The following is a 17,047-nucleotide window of genomic DNA, read 5'->3' on the forward strand; positions in this document are numbered from 1 at the left end:
CTCGCTCGTTAAGCGAAGGCCGTCGGCCACTGCGTTGTCCGTGGTGAGAGGTAATGCCTGAAATTTGGTATTCTCGGCACACTCTTGACACTGTGGATCTCGGAAAATTGAATTACCCAACGATTTCCGAAATGCAAAGTCCCATGCGTATACCTCCAACTATCATTTCGCGTTCAAAGTGTTTTAATTCCGGTCGTGCGGGTATAATCACGTCAGAAATCTTTCCACGTGAATTATCTGAGTATAAATGACAACTCCGCCAATGCACTGCCCTTTTACCCTTTGTTCATGCGACGCCACTGCCATCTATATATGTGCATATCGCCATCTCATGACTTTTGTCACCTTAGTGTAAAGACATGACGTTGTTTAACGTTGTTACCAAAACTATCGAATAGTTCTGGACTGTTTTACATCAAATTTTTACGCGATGCAATAAACTGTTGGATCGACAAAGGCTATATATTTTTTAAATATTTGTATACATTTATAACAGGGAAACGTTATTAACAAAAATATTTGAATGATTTACCTCAAATTTTTCAAGATACTGTAACAAATATTCGGACAGACTTATAATAATACTCATTTTTTTAAACAAATATAAAGATTTTCTGTTAAAACTTGCTGAGAGAAAGAAAATGGTGTGCTGTTTTGTGGACTTGTGCGGCTTCGTTTTATTCCTTGCAGGCAGTTGTAGCGAACGTAGCAAGGCGTTTAACCATCACACATACACATTTTCCCCATATATGTACTTTCTCCTTGTATATAACTTTTAAACAAAAATTGTACACAGCAATATGCTATTTTGTTTCTTTCGCACAGTCGGTTTTAACAAGGAACGTGACAGTTGTGTCTTTGGCTTTTCGCCTAATAATTAGTATACTAATATGGAATATGAATGATCGAAAACTTTCTAATCCTACCCGTTCGCAGAATAAAACTATGCAAATTATTGTCATTGAAGCCATTATCCTCACAGATACAAGTCAAGCCAATACCCAAAAAGGGAAGTACGAGTAATCCGTTGAATTACAGACCCATGTCACTAACGTCGATTTGTAGTAGGGTTGTGGGAATATATATTGTATTCGAAATTATGAGGTAACTCGAAGAAACCGATTTATTGACACGTAGTCAGCACGATTTCAGAAAATACCGTTCTTGCGAAACACAACTAGCTCTTTGTACTCATGAAGTAATGAGTGCCATCGACAGGGGATGTCAAATTGATTCCATATGTTTAGAATTCCAGAAAGCTTTCGACACCGTTTCTCGCAAGCGTCTTCTAACCAAACTGCGTGCCTACGGAGTGTCGCCTCAGTTGTGCGACTGGATTCGTGATTTCCTGTGAGAAAAGTAACAGTTCGTAGTAATAGACGGAAGGTCATCGAGTAAAACAGAAGTAATATCCGGCGTTCCTCAAGGAAGTGTTATAGGCCCTCTGTTGTTCCTGATCTATATTAATGTCATAGGAGACAATCTCAGTAGGCGTCTTAGATTGTTTGCAGATGATGCTGTCATTTACCGTCAAGTAAAGTCATCAGATGACCAAAACGAATTGCAAAATGATTTAGATAAGATATCTGTATGGTGCGGATGGTGGCAATTGCCCCTGAATAAAGAAAAGTGCGAAGTTATTCACAAGAGTACTAAAAGAAATCCGCTAAATTTCGATTACGCGATAAGTCACACAAATCTGAAGGCTGTAAATTCAACTAAATACTTAGGGATTAAAGTTACAAATAACCTAAATTGGAATGATCACATAGATAATGTTGAGGGTAGAGCAAACCAAAGACTGAGATTCATTGACAGAACACTAATAAGGTGCATCAGGTCTACTAAAGAGACTGCTTACACCACATTTGTCCGTCCTATTTTGGAGTATTGCTGTGTTGTGTGGGATCCGCATCAGATGGGACTGATGGATGACATCGAAAAAGTACAGAGAAGGGCAGCTCGTTTCGTATTATCGTGAATAGGGGAGATAGTGTCACAGACATGATACGTGAATTGGAGTGGCAATCATTAAAACAAAGGCGTTTTTCGTTGCGACGGGATCTTTTCATGAAATTTCAATCACCAGTTTTCTCCTCCGATTGCGGAAACATTCTGTTGGCACCCACCTACACAGGGAGAAATGAACATCACGATAAAATAAGAGAAATCAGGGCTCGCACAGAAAAATTTAAGTGCTCGTTTTTCCCACGCGCCGTTCGAGAGTGGAAAGGTAGACAGCTTGAAGGTGGTTCATTGAACCCTCTGCCAGGCACTTTATTGTGAATAGCAGAGTAATCACGTAGATGTAGATGTAGATGTAGCTGGAGAAGTCAACCGATGTGCCCATTCACTTTAAGTCACTTCAATTCCCAATCAATGTTTCGTTTGCAGTAACAATAAAGAAGACACAAGGTCAATTAAAGGGAGAAGAGGAGATGCACAGAGAGGGGGGAGGAAATTGTCGTAGAGAGGGGAAGGCGAAGATGGATAGAGGGGGAAGGAGGAAATCCAGAGAGAGAGAGAGAGAGAGAGAGGAGGGGTGGGGGGGGGGGGGGGCGATGAGGAGCTGGCTAGAGAGAGTGCGGGAGGAGGAGCAGATGAACAAAGAGACGGGGAGGATGGATAGAGAGGGGAGAGATGGAGATTGGGCTGTAGGCTGTATATCTAATTTAACTTACGTATCTAGCAATTACGAAACATTGCCGCGTTCGCTAGTTTGGATATATTTTCCTTTGTTAACAAGAACAGTCAAAAATTTGTTTGAACAGTATAAAAATTAAAATTATTCAGAAATAATAATTGTACTGTAAATGCAGCAGAGAAAATTGGGTCAAGGAGCTCTGAGCTCTCACCATGCTTATCAAATTGAGTGCATAAAGCTGTACTACGTAAGTCAACCAATAGAGTGAGGAGAAACGTTCTTCTTTTGGAGGAAAGTCTTTAATTGCTTCCGAAACGATCAGTACTAGGTCTACCATTCTTCTTTGTGTATGACCATGACATTTTTCAAATGCTACAAGTGCTGTAACCAATCCCAAATACGAAACATGACCGTCTCCATAGCTAAGAGGCTAATCACCAGTTCCGAAGTTTTATTTTATTTCCTTCGTTGTCTCCTCTTCAATACACATGTTGAACGAAAAACGAGGAAGTCTGCGTCTCTTCCTAACGCCCTTTTTAATACGAGTACTTTTCTCTTAATGTTCCGATATTATTGTTTCCTCCTGATTCGTAACCGACTTTGCCTATTGCGTATATCTGCTTTCCTGAGGATTTCAAACATTTTGTAGTATATTACTTTTTCCGATCAAGTTGTCTTTGATTTTCTTAAGTCTTAACTTCCATCACCAAGCGCAGAGCCAGAACTGCTTCCCTTTTCTGAACCCAAACTGAACGTCATCTGACAAAGCTTCAGTTTGTTTGTTTTCCCAGTGTGTTCCATTAGTGATGTTCAAAACACTGTTTGTCACTGTATACTACATTTTCGCCACAGTTACGCACAATCAAGAGACAGTGTGATTCACAATCTTTCTACGTACCAGTACATATCGTTTGTCTGTGAGACTGTGCAGGACCTCTGTTGCTTTTGTCTCTTCACAAGAGTGCAAGAACACGGCTGCAGTGCACTTCTTGTCCGCTGCTACTGAGATATTTGAGTACGTCAGGCACTGTGACAGCGTCAGGACGGTTCAAGATCGAAAAACAACTAAGTGCTATACAGGGTGAGCATGAAGTCTTTGCCTGATTACAAAAATTTGTTAGTAAGGAACTGTGGTAAATACAACTATGTGATTCCTGCAAATGGCAGCTTAACTAGTCGAGTTTTTTATGGTTTTTTATTTATTTATCGTATGGCGAAAACAGGAAATTTTAGAAATACGTGTAGTTTACAGTTATATACTTAAAGTTCTTGTCACAAAGCTAATATTTTTACTGTTTTATGGATACATTTCCATATGTGCTCCGTTCATTGCCCGTAGACCATGTAGGCGATGCTCAATTTCTCTCCATGTCTTTACCAAAATATCTTTCGCCACCGCCTCTACAGCACCTAATATTCGTGCCGTAAGAGTCTGCACATGAGGAACTGGTAAACCGATCACTTTATCCTTAACGTAACACCACAAAAAGTGTCAAGAGTGCTTATGTAGGTGAACGTGGCGGCCACGTTGTTGGAGCGTCTGTACCGATCCATCTGCCTGGAAAGGTTTCATCCAAGATCTGGTGCACAAATAGCCCCTAGTGTGTGTTGAAATAATGCCAGTGCTTGAGATTAATGTAACTGAGCTGTCAGATCAAGCCTAAAAGTATATCCACAAAAATTATTTGAGTCAAGCTTCCATTAGCAGAAAAACGAATAGGCATGTGGAAGAGTCTCCATAAAAAACTTTATCAGTTAAGCTGCAATTTGGAAGAAACCACTCAGCTGTATCTGGCTTAGTTCCTCAGGAATAAATTGTTGTAATGAAGGAAAGACTTCATGCTCACTGTGTACAACGCGAGAAACAATTCTTTAAGCAAAGCGAACAGAGTCATTACTTTTATGTTAGATCTCGTTTCGTGCGGCTGACGCATCATCACATCGCACAGTATTTCCTGAGCACTACCATAATCACTATGAATCGTGCTAAACGCTTTACTACAGAGTTTTGTGAATACATTCAGCATCTACTCGTCTGATGAAGAAATACTAGAGTACGTGTTGTAGCTGCACCTGGACCAATACCACACCCTTTTGTTTCAGGTCAGAGAAATACCAGTGGAAAGCTACAGTAACAAGAAGGACCTTGAGAAGTTACTGACTGTGAGTATAGCTTGTCTTAGTTTTCATTGAAGTCTATGCAATTAATTTCAAGTGTGCCGAGCTAAGCAGTGACCTGTGAGCGGAAGTTAAATCGAGTCCATTGTTTGCAGGACGTTTGCAGATGCTGCACATACTACGCCGAGGAGATCTTGAAGAGGACAGCATACGAAAGCGACTCGTTGGAGGTGAAGCAGGTGCAACATGTGAGTCATGTTAAAATTAGAGGGACTGCTTTGCCACAACATGTATTTATGTTTTCATTTGTTGTTGAATGTCACGTCTCAATGGGAATCATTTGAGAAATGCGGTATGAACAGATTCGACAGAAGGCGATAGGAGAACGAATAAGCCGTCGTCTTCTTGAAAGAATTATTACGAATAATCACATAAAGGGGTTATGAACAAACGGAATTCTGCTGCTCTTTTGGTAGGGAAGTTCTCAGCACGCAAGAAAGCCTGCAGCAGTAAGTAAAAAATGTACATTACATAATTTCTCATCAAGTTCGCTCGAAGATTTCAATGTAGATTTCTTAAAAGATCTGATGACCTCGTTGTCGACGGGACTTTAAAACACTAATCATCGTTTTTTTAAAATCCACCCCTCCCCCCGCCCTCCCCCATTCACTCGGGTAAATGGACGATCTTATTCTTCAATGGAAGGGATGTCCTCGCAGCAAAACTGCGTCCTCACCTCCTAGACAGTCTACGGTAGTATTACTGCTCCAACGTTATGGAAGTTTCCAGACGCAGAACCAGACTGGCAGGCGCCTCGCTATATATCTCTTTCCAGCGTCAGTGCTGTAAACCAGCCGTGTTCTCTCCCAATGCTATCTGCGCATACACACTCCTCCGGAACATAACTCGAGCTTGCAGTAGCTCATGAAATCAGTTACTTACAAACAAAATATTCAATAAAGGTTTTCTCCCATTTCTGTTCTTTGAGGCCCGCAGTGCGAAATATGTCTTTTACTGACATGATTATTGTGAATAATAGCCAGCTACACTACTATGTAAATTGTTTACATTTTATCTCATTCACGATGAGCCCATTTCGGCAAATTGCCATCAGCAGGTGCTATGTAACATCGTTGCTGTCATATCCAGTCTGTTTTGGAATTATTACTTTCTCCCAGGTGTACACTGGAGTTGTATATCGGATGTTACATTTTTTCCATGTATTCCACATTTCTGACAATGTCATATAACTGTCAGAAAAGTAGCATATATGGAAAACCTTGCCCTTGCAAAGGAACCATCCTGGCATTTGCCTGGAGTGATTTAGGGAAATAACGGAAAACCTATATCAGGATGGCTGGACGTGGATCTGAATTGTCGTCCTCTCGAATGCGAGTCCACTGCGCAAACTACCGTGCCACCTCGCTTGGTAGTTCCGAAAATTTTGAGTACTTGACATCGTTTAATTATTTAGGGACAATACTAACAAACGATATTAAATAGGGCAGCCGCATATAATAGATACTGCAGAAGACGACAAACGGAAGATTTAGATCTGTTGGAAGGTTTCTAAAAAAATGTAATGTATCTGCAAAGGAAATCGCTCTCAAAACGTAAGTGCGACCAGGTTCTAAAGTATTTGTAAGGTGGTTTAATAATTCATGTAGCGCCATCCTACGTGTTTTATCCATATTTTTATGCTCTAATAGTACTCCCCACGTAATGAGTGCGTAACTGAGATGTTCTTTTCATAATTCGTACCACTAATAGCAAAATGCATATGTAATTCCACATGTTGCTTATAGTCAAGCTAGGAACTGAATTAGCTGTTTACTCCACTTTGTGAGAAGCTGTATTTTTCCGTTTATACGGCGCAGCAGCCTAGCAGAGACGGTGGAGGGAGGCAAACAGTCGACCTCCACCACAGCCGTAAACATATAACCTTGAGTAGTGTTCAGGGCTGACGCAACCTCCACCCTCGGGCTTCCCCCAACTCGTTGCTGGCCATGTTAACGCGATAGGAGGTAATGCATCAGGTAGCTAGAAAGCGCCCGTGCAATGTTGCGATGCCTGCATGGAAGAATGTCTCCTCTAGTTAAGGAAATCGGTGATGGGAAATTTTCCGTAGGAACCGCAAATCTCAATGTGTCAACAGCTGCTCTGGAGTGTGGCTAGGAAGACAGTTTTAACTTCTGGTCAAACCACCTGTAAAATGAACAAAAAATCTCACTCTTGCTGCCGCACTGTCGAGATCTTGAAATTTCATTGGGGCGACGGTCGCAATCTTGGCAAAACTTGTCAGGAGATTAGATGGCACTCGGAATCAGTACCATCGTTGATGGATGACTTGGAGTTTTCCAAAACGTGAGAAAAAAGTTAGAGTTTGAGTCTACAGTATCTACTTCCTGCTGCCACGAATGATGGTCTTGCTGGCATCCTCGTGGGCCGCACACGCGAAAATGGGTTATAAAATCTGAATTAAACAGGGGCAGTCCCACCCTTAGAAGCTGATAGTCATGCATGAAATACAAAGGTCAACCACCTCACGACATCACATTTTAGTTAAGGGAGGCATCTGAATGAAAATGCATGGCCAGCCGAACTGGCCTGCGCGGTTCTAGGCGCTTCAGTTTGAAACCGCGTGATCGTTACGGTCGCAGGTTCGAATCCTGCCTCTGGCATGGATGTGTGTGATGTCCTTAGGTTAGTTAGGTTTAAGTAGTTCTAAGTTCTAGGGGACTGATGACCTCAGATGTTAAGTCCCATAGTGCTCAGAGGCATTTGAACCATTTTTTTTTTCAAAATGCATGCTAATAAAATATGCTATTTAGTTCCCTTCACGTGAATTGAGATGGGAAAGAACTTAAACAAGATAACAATAAATGCAAAGTTAAATAAATGTTATGAACCGAAGCTCGTAGCTTGGGCGCTTGCAGCCGATTGATTGAAGTTTATTTGGTGAGATTTGGCTAGTAATGCTTTACCGTGAAATACTCGTAGTTCATGGGTGCGGTATTTACTAATCGTGTGGAGTTGGTGAACGATGACCGTAGTTAACTGTATGATTTGTAGGGTGCACTTTGAATCTGTGAACGGTGTTTGTTCTTCCGAGTTCACTTTTCATCACACTTTCTGATACGTTCTTCGCTTGACTATTGGCAATATTCATTACATGATCCTAAAATTGGTACCAATATCGGAGTTAGACATAATTTGTGTCTTTAATTTTACGTTTATTGTTATGTTGTTTAAGTTCTTTCCCACCTGAATTCATGTGAAGGGAACTAAATAGCATATTTTATTAGCATGCATTTTCATTCAGGTGCCTCCCTTAATTAAAATGCGGTGTCGCGAGGTGGTTGACCTGTGTATTTCATGCATGACTATTAACTTCTAAGAGTGCGACTACCCCTGTTAAATTCAGATATTATAAAATGTTATCCGTTGTACGACTTGTTTCATTACCTTTCGAAAGTTAATGCGCATAATTGCATAGGGAGCTTCACTCTGTTTTATAATTACCGTAATTTTAATTTTGCATCCCAGGGGTATACACTACTACAACGACAACCATCCCACCCCACATACCGAACGAGGTGGCGTAGTGGTTAGCACACTGGACTCGCATTCGGGACAATGACGGTTCGAACACGCGTATGGCCATCATGATTTAGGTTTTCCGTGATTTCCTTAAATCGCTCCGGGCAAATGCCGGGCTGGTTCCTGTGAAAGGGCACGGCCAATTTCCTTCCCCCTCCTTCTCTAATCCGATGGGACCAATGACCTCGCTGTTTGGGCCCCTCCGGCAAATCAACCAACCGACCATCCGACATACTATACATGCGTTTGGAGTCTGTATCAAGTAGCCGTGGGAACAGACATCGAAAAAATTCAGAATACCACTGCTACGATCGTAAGAGGTCAGTACAGTGCATATAAGAGTGTTACTAAAGGGAATTTAAAAGGGATCTTTGGAAACAGGACGACATCCTTTGTTGGGTAAATTTAAAGGAGTTATATGCAAAGAAGATATTAAAACAACTTTGCTGCCATCATGTATCTTGAGTATGGAACAAGAGAACAAGGTAAGAAAGATTAGGTCGCATACGTAGGCGTATACAGTAATTTTCCCTTTGCTCTCTTCGAAAATTAAGTAGGAAAGAAAATAATACACTACTGGCCATTAAAATTGCTACACCACGAAGATGACGTGCTACAGCCACGAAATTTAACCGACAGGAAGACGATGCTGTGATATGCAAATGATTAGCTTTCCAGAGCATTCACACAAGGCTCGCGCCGGTGGCGACACCTACAACGTGCTTACATGAGGAAAGTTTCCAACCGATTTCTCATACACAAACAGCAGTTGACCGGCGTTGCCAGGTGAAACGTTGTTGTGATGCCTCGTGTAAGGAGGAGAAACGCGTACCATCACGTTTCCGACTTTGATAAATGTCGGATTGTAGCCTATCGCGATTGCTGTTTATCGTATCGCGACATTGTTGCTCGCGTTGGTCGAGATCCAATGACTGTTAGCAGAATATGGAATCGGTGGGTTCAGGAGGGTAATACGGAACGCCGTGCTGGATCCCAACGGCCTCGTATCACAACCAGTCGAGATGACAGGCATATTATCGACATGGCTGTAACGGATCGTGCAGCCACGTCTCGATCCCTGAGTCAACAGATGGGGACGTTTGCAAGACAACAACGAACTGCACGAACAGTTCGACGAGGTTTGCAGCAGCTCGGAGACCATGGTTGCGGTTACCCTCGACGCTGAATCACAGCCAGGAGCGCCTGAGATGGTGTGCTCAACGACGAACCAGGGTGCACGATTGGCAAAACGTCATTTTTCCGGATGAATCCAGGTTGTATTTACAGCATCTTGATGCTCGCATCCGTGTTTGGCGACATCGCGGTGAACGCATATTGTAAGCGTGTATTCGTCATCGCCATACTGGCCTATCACCCGGCGTGATGGTATGGGGTCCCATCGGTTACACGTCTCGGTCACCTCTTGTTCGCATTGACGGCACTTTGAACAGTGGACGTTACATTTCAGATATGTTAAGATCCGTGGCTCTACCCTTAATTCGATCCCCGCGAAACCCTACATTTCAGCTGGATAATGCACGACCGCATGTCGCAGGTTCTGTACGGGCCTTTCTGGATACAGAAAATGTTCGATTGCTGCCCTGGCCAGCACATTCTCGAGATCTCTCACCAGCTGAAAACGTCTGGTGAATGGTGGTCGAGCAACTGGCTCGTCACAATACGCCAGTCACTACTCTCGATGAACTGTGTAATCGTGTTGACGCTGCGTGGCCAGCTGTACCTGTACACGCCATCCAAGCTCTGTTTGACTCAATGCCCAGGCGTATCAAGGCCGTTATTACGGTCAGAGGTGGTTGTTCTGGATACTGATTTCTCAGGATCTATGCACCCAAATTGCGTGAAAATGTAATCATATGCCATTTCTCGTATAAAATATATGTCCAATGAATACCCGTTTATCATCTGAGTTTCTTCTTGGTGTAGCAATTTTAACGGCCAGTAGTGTAATATTGGTACAAAGTACTCTCCATCATGCACTGGCAGTGGCATGCGGAATACATATATGGTTATTTATAAATTCCCCTGGGGTTTCAGAAGATGACGTCTCGAAAACTAAACGACATACAGAAAATAGAGGGCAGAGCATCTCCCCAAGTTTTTAACTCGCGTTAGAGACGCTTATTGTGGGCTCCGTTTGTGGTACGGCGAATATCAATACGTGCATGCAGTGAACTGAAGTCGCTGACTCGAAGTGCCCGGGGAAGGTGCAGCGAAGGTAGCTCGCTTTGGAAATATGCTCATTGGGTTGCCTATCGGTAGCTGTGAAGTAATTTGATGTTACAAAACTGAGCGGATGATTTGTCTCCATCACTAGTCGCATTTGGTAATAGTGTGCACCTAGTAACTAACAGCCAAATCCAAAAATGACAACTAACGTTAAGAGTTTCTCAAAAGCGTAGTTTTCCTATTCATTAACAAGCAAAAATGCTTACAGAGACAATAATACTTTAAAGTATGTTTAATTTTAATTGGTGTTCGTGATTTCTGTCGTGAGCTAAGCAAAGTTGGTCGCTTAACTCAGGGTCAGAAGTCTAAACAGCGCGGCGACTGCTGGGTTAGACGATGTGAGAGGGGCGTGTTTTATTGTTTGTCTTCCTGTACTGACAGCTTACGGGCGTGGGCGATTCGCGCGATCAGCAGCTGTGGTTTATTTATTTAGTGCTTTGTTAGCGTTACGTCACACAAGGAAACATTTTTCTTTCCCAATACATACACTCCTGGAAATGGAAAAAAGAACACATTGACACCGGTGTGTCAGACCCACCATACTTGCTCCGGACACTGCGAGAGGGCTGTACAACCAATGATCACACGCACGGCACAGCGGACACACCAAGAACCGCGGTGTTGGCCGTCGAATGGCGCTAGCTGCGCAGCATTTGTGCACCGCCGCCGTCAGTGTCAGCCAGTTTGCCGTGGCATACGGAGCTCCATCGCAGTCTTTAACACTGGTAGCATGCCGCGACAGCGTGGACGTGAACCGTATGTGCAGTTGACGGACTTTGAGCGAGGGCGTATAGTGGGCATGCGGGAGGCCGGGTGGACGTACCGCCGAATTGCTCAACACGTGGGGCGTGAGGTCTCCACAGTACATCGATGTTGTCGCCAGTGGTCGGCGGAAGGTGCACGTGCCCGTCGACCTGGGACCGGACCGAAGCGACGCACGGATGCACGCCAAGACCGTAGGATCCTACGCAGTGCCGTAGGGGACCGCACCGCCACTTCCCAGCAAATTAGGGACACTGTTGCTCCTGGGGTATCGGCGAGGACCATTCGCAACCGTCTCCATGAAGCTGGCCTACGGTCCCGCACACCGTTAGGCCGTCTTCCGCTCACGCCCCAACATCGTGCAGCCCGCCTCCAGTGGTGTCGCGACAGGCGTGAATGGAGGGACGAATGGAGACGTGTCGTCTTCAGCGATGAGAGTCGCTTCTGCCTTGGTGCCAATGATGGTCGTATGCGTGTTTGGTGCCGTGCAGGTGAGCGCCACAATCAGGACTGCATACGACCTAGGCACACAGGGCCAACACCCGGCATCATGGTGTGGGGAGCGATCTCCTACACTGGCCGTACACCACTGGTGATCGTCGAGGGGACACTGAATAGTGCACGGTACATCCAAACCGTCATCGAACCCATCGTTCTACCATTCCTAGACCGGCAAGGGAACTTGCTGTTCCAACAGGACAATGCACGTCCGCATGTATCCCGTGCCACCCAACGTGCTCTAGAAGGTGTAAGTCAACTACCCTGGCCAGCAAGATCTCCGGATCTGTCCCCCATTGAGCATGTTTGGGACTGGATGAAGCGTCGTCTCACGCGGTCTGCACGTCCAGCACGAACGCTGGTCCAACTGAGGCGCCAGGTGGAAATGGCATGGCAAGCCGTTCCACAGGACTACATCCAGCATCTCTACGATCGTCTCCATGGGAGAATAGCAGCCTGCATTGCTGCGAAAGGTGGATATACACTGTACTAGTGCCGACATTGTGCATGCTCTGTTGCCTGTGTCTATGAGCCTGTGGTTCTGTCAGTGTGATCATGTGATGTATCTGCCCCCAGGAATGTGTCAATAAAGTTTCCCCATCCTGGGACAATGAATTCACGGTGTTCTTATTTCAATTTGCAGGAGTGTATATAGATATTTAACATGTAGAAAAGCATGTCATGTTTAAATTTACATTATTTACAAAGCACGGAAGGTCACAGGCTTATGTCCAACTGCCTTGGTTACTATCAAGAAGTCCTCCTGATCCCCAGGAAAGGATCGTTTTGTGCACGTACGTATGATGTGCTCAGAAGTTCGTCGTTCTGCACCACAGTCACAGCTGGGCAATGTTGTTAGTCCGCATCCGCATTTGTATATCGAGTCATCACATCTTCTACAATTTGTCCTTATTCTAACGTGTGCAGACGAGACCTTGCGATACTCTTCAAAACCTGATGTCCTGGTCGAAATGCAGGGCATCTTCAGCTGTTCTGGGGTCGCATTATTCCCCATACTTCTGTCGATCGGTCTGCTGTTGTTGCTCCGTTGTCCACCAGAGATTTTGCACGTTTTAGAAGTGGGTGACGTGAGCGAAGTCTGTTTCCTCATACAAAGGGAGGTAAGGATCACCAGCTATTTTTGTAAACTCCCGCTTGAGAGCATCTTCACGGCGCAAAAATGGGGGAGCGATATGGCTAAGAGTAGGCAGCCAGAAAGTTGGAGTATTTGTGACTTACATAGTCTGATTGAGCTACATATCGAAGAGTCTGGTGTGTGGACTGTTTATGCAGATTGTAGCGCAATATTCTGCCAGCGGGTTCACCAGTCCAAGAGCAGATGTCCTTAGCGCTGGAGCTGATAATCTCCATGTCGTACCACGAAGTTTCTGCACGATGTTGTTTCGTGATTTCATCTTAGCTGCAGTCTACAGTAAGTTCTATTTGAAGCTGAGCATACTGTCAAGAGTGACTCCTAGTTAACGTGGACATTTGTTATGGTACAGTTGTTTCCCTTCAAAATGTACCTTTATTTTCTTGTCTTCAAGGTTGCTGCTAAGGTGGAAGTTGGTAACTTCTGTTTTGGCAGCACTTGGCTGTATTCTCCAGTTACAGAAGTATTTTCCAACAATTTGTAGGTCTTCAGTCAAGACAGACTAATTAATGCCCAGGCCTTTGTGAGTCGAAGCAAGAGCCCAATTACCAGCATATCCAAATTTCATTGATGTTGTCTTAGGCAGATCTGCTATGTACAGGGAAAATAGAAGAGGGGCTACCGCTGATCCTTGTGGAGCGGCATTATTAGGCTTCATCAGAGGGCTCATTTTATTACCCATTAGAACTTGGAAACTTCTATTGCTTAACATAGCATTGATGAAGTTTCCAATTTTAAGAGATGTTACGACTCTTCAAAGTTTGAATATAACTCGTTGCCTCCATACAGTACCATAAGCCGCTCTTAGAGCTATAAACCCATTAAAGTCTTTTCTTTGTTTTGGAATCCAGCTTCTGTTAAAGCTGTCAGTGGGCGAAACTGGTCGGTGCAGGTGCCGACTGGGCGAAATCCTGGCTGTTCAACAGGCAGCTTTTGGAAAATTTTGTGGCTGATACTGTTATACAGTATTCTTTCCAAAAGTTTACATACTGTGCTAAGGAAAGCAATGGGTCTGTGGCTCTCCAGTTTGGAATGATTTTTGCTCTTTTCAAATCATGGGATATGTTTCCAGTTTGGAATATATCAGTAAAGAACGCTGCTAGCCAATTTCTTAATTGTTTCCTGCTGTGGATGAGGAATTCCGAATGGATGCACTCAAACCAGATGCTTTCCTAGCTTTCGTTTCTTTGAGAGCTGTTGTCATTTCTGTGGTGTCACCGCCAGACACCACACTTGCTAGGTGGTAGCTTTAAATCGGCCGCGGTCCATTAGTACATGTCGGACCCGCGTGTCGCCACTGTCAGTGATCGCAGACCGAGCGCCACCACACGGCAGGTCTCGAGAGACTTACTAGCACTCGCCCCAGTTGTACGGACGACTGAGCTAGCGATGCAACACTGACGAAGCCTCGTTTATTTGCAGAGAAGATAGTTAGAATAGCCTTCAGCTAAGTCAATGGCTACGACCTAGCAAGGCGCCATAGCAATTGATAGTTATCGTATGAAGCATGTCTCATCAAGAACGATGTATACAAATGATGGGTTAAAGTTAAGTATTCCAGCAGCTACGTATTTTTCTTTATAGCATTCATTACGTATCCTGTTTCAGACCTCACGCCATCCTGCGTGAGCTTATAGCGTGCATTTCGGCCTTCCCTAGTTATATAACAATTTCCTTACTGCTGAATGGTCTGGAATAGTCTGACTCAGTTTTAAAGGCTAATTTGAGAGCCTTCAATTCGTTTTCGACCTTAATTGTATGTGATCGAATCTTAGGAGTTCTAGAGGTCGTCACAATGTTATTTGCTAATTGCTAGGGAGTAACGGCCTTCTTTGTGTGGTATGGTGGGTTCGCGCCTCCACGTTTACTCAGTGGAGGACAATGGGTGGCTCTAAGCGAGTAACAATACTGGCGTCAGACAATCCCAGTAATGTCCTGGTATACATCGCATTACCACACAAAGCTGCTGTGATAAAATTTTTAGACGGACGTAACATGGATTCGCGATGCTCATTACAGTCTATGTCATCTTCAAATGCATTTCAGATTTGCAGCAAAGATATAAAAAATTAAATTACAGCTGTTGTAATACAACTCAACGAGTAGACGAAAAGGGTATTCAAAACATTTAGTAAACATTCGTGATGTTGTCTTATACTACATAATGCATCTAAATATAAGTACAAAAACTGTTGTTAGTCAGTTAGTCATCCGCTTACACAGAAAACACAGCATCTTTTCGCTAAGAATGGTAGCAGTCGGAAACAGAGAACAATTGACACGAAGCGTTCCCAATGGCGCCGACTTTTAACTGGCCGCTAACGTACGGCGCCGTTACTGCAAATAGTTGACTGCGGGCTCAAAATACAATACTTTATGTTGGTTATCAACAAATAATAAGATATGCGGCCAGAGATTCTGCCCGGAAATGTCATTATTGGCTCTTTAAAAAAAAAGTTTGACGACACTGGTCTACATGTTCTGGCATGCCTGCCCCCCCCCCTCCCCCCCATTTCCTATTGGAATTCCGCCACGACGCATATATGACCAGTCGAAAATTGGAGAGATTCTGTATTCACCGATATGTGTCACTTTTATGTATGTCTTTAGTTTTCATGCAATCGTCTACTTAAGCCCCGGAGGTACTTATGGATTACCGTGCATGTAGATGTAGATTTCAAATCTACACTTCTCTAAAACTCGGTTTTACTGTCGCCAAAACACCCTGTGCTTTGAGTGTATTCGAAAGACATATGCTAAGGTGACGCAGTATCTAGACGAAAAACATTACTATCCCTCAGTTTAGTAAAGATTGGTTTGCTCAACTATACGTTGTATTTTCGAATGCAGCACATGCTGGCGACAAGTTTTACCATATCTGTCACTAGAAAGCCTAGTCTATTGTATGATTTGTTTAATCTTATTGATTTTAAGAAAACATATAGCACGCTGCAACATAAAATACGCTCTTGTAAGTTAGTTTCTTCTGTCGATCCTTCAGTTCATTTGAGAATTTACAAAGTGTTCAAATTAAAAGAGGCTCCATCTTTCAGAATTTAGTACTAAATGAATATTGTTGTTGAAATGCATGTACTGGTGTAAGAAGGGTGAAATAATGTTTATATTGTTACTACCACTCGAGCTGAAGCGGCAGGCCTGTTTGTTACCTGAGCACTTAAGTTGTGCCAGTCACTGTTGAGCATTGGCTTTTGAACAAGGTTGCGTAATAGTGTATTTTTATTTGTTAAAATACACTTAACTGTTGAAGAACGTGTCTTCGAGATTGAAACTATTTTTTGATGAAATGTAATGATATGTGTTGGCGGAGAAATCTGAGAAGGAAGCACAAGTGAGAAGCACACACATCAAAAAAAGTTTTGCGTCACCCCGGTTCCCAGAACTCCCGAAGGCAGAAGTTGACTGTGGGTATTGTATCACAGACACAGTCTCTTTGACTATTCAGAGACGTCACTAAACCCCCCGCCCAAAGATGTAAACAACAATGCATGAGCAGTGCCTATTAGACGGAGGGGGTTCGACAGCCGAGCAGTTCCAGTCATTCCACCAGGAAGGGGGTACATGGCTCGTGTTGTCTGTAATTCAACCATGCCTAGACGATCAATACCGCGGTTCGATTGCGTTCGTATTGTTACTTTGTACCAGGAAGGGCTCTCAACAATGGAAGTATGCAGGCGTCTCGGAGTGAACCAAAGCGATGTTGCTCGTACATGGAGGAGATACGGAGAGACAGGAACTGTCGATGTCATGCCTCGCTCAGGCCGGCCAAGGGCTACTGCTGCAGTGGTTGACCGATACCTACGGATTACGGCTCGGAGCAACCCCGACAGCAACGCCACCATGTTGAATGATGCTTTTCGTGTAGTCACAGGACGTCATGTTACGACTCAAACAGCCTATAGGCTGCATGATGCGCAACCTCACTCCCGACGTCCATGGCGAGGTTCATCTTTGCAACCACAACACCATGCAGCGCGGTACAGATGGGTCCAACAACATGCCGAAAG

At 43.8% G+C, this 17,047-nt stretch overlaps 1 protein-coding gene across 1 annotated transcript in view; it reads left to right on the forward strand.

Moving 5' to 3' along the window:
• LOC124616245 (protein unc-13 homolog 4B-like) overlaps positions 1-17,047 on the forward strand; it is a 191,123-nt gene that overhangs the window by 126,582 nt on the left and 47,494 nt on the right. Inside the window, exons 5-6 of the mRNA XM_047144552.1 lie at positions 4,748-4,807; positions 4,918-5,010. Coding sequence (XP_047000508.1) covers positions 4,748-4,807; positions 4,918-5,010 — 153 coding nt within the window. The remainder of the gene's footprint in view (positions 1-4,747; positions 4,808-4,917; positions 5,011-17,047) is intronic.

This window comes from Schistocerca americana, chromosome 1, assembly GCF_021461395.2.
Source record: "Schistocerca americana isolate TAMUIC-IGC-003095 chromosome 1, iqSchAmer2.1, whole genome shotgun sequence".
Taxonomy (NCBI): Eukaryota; Metazoa; Arthropoda; class Insecta; order Orthoptera; family Acrididae; genus Schistocerca; species Schistocerca americana.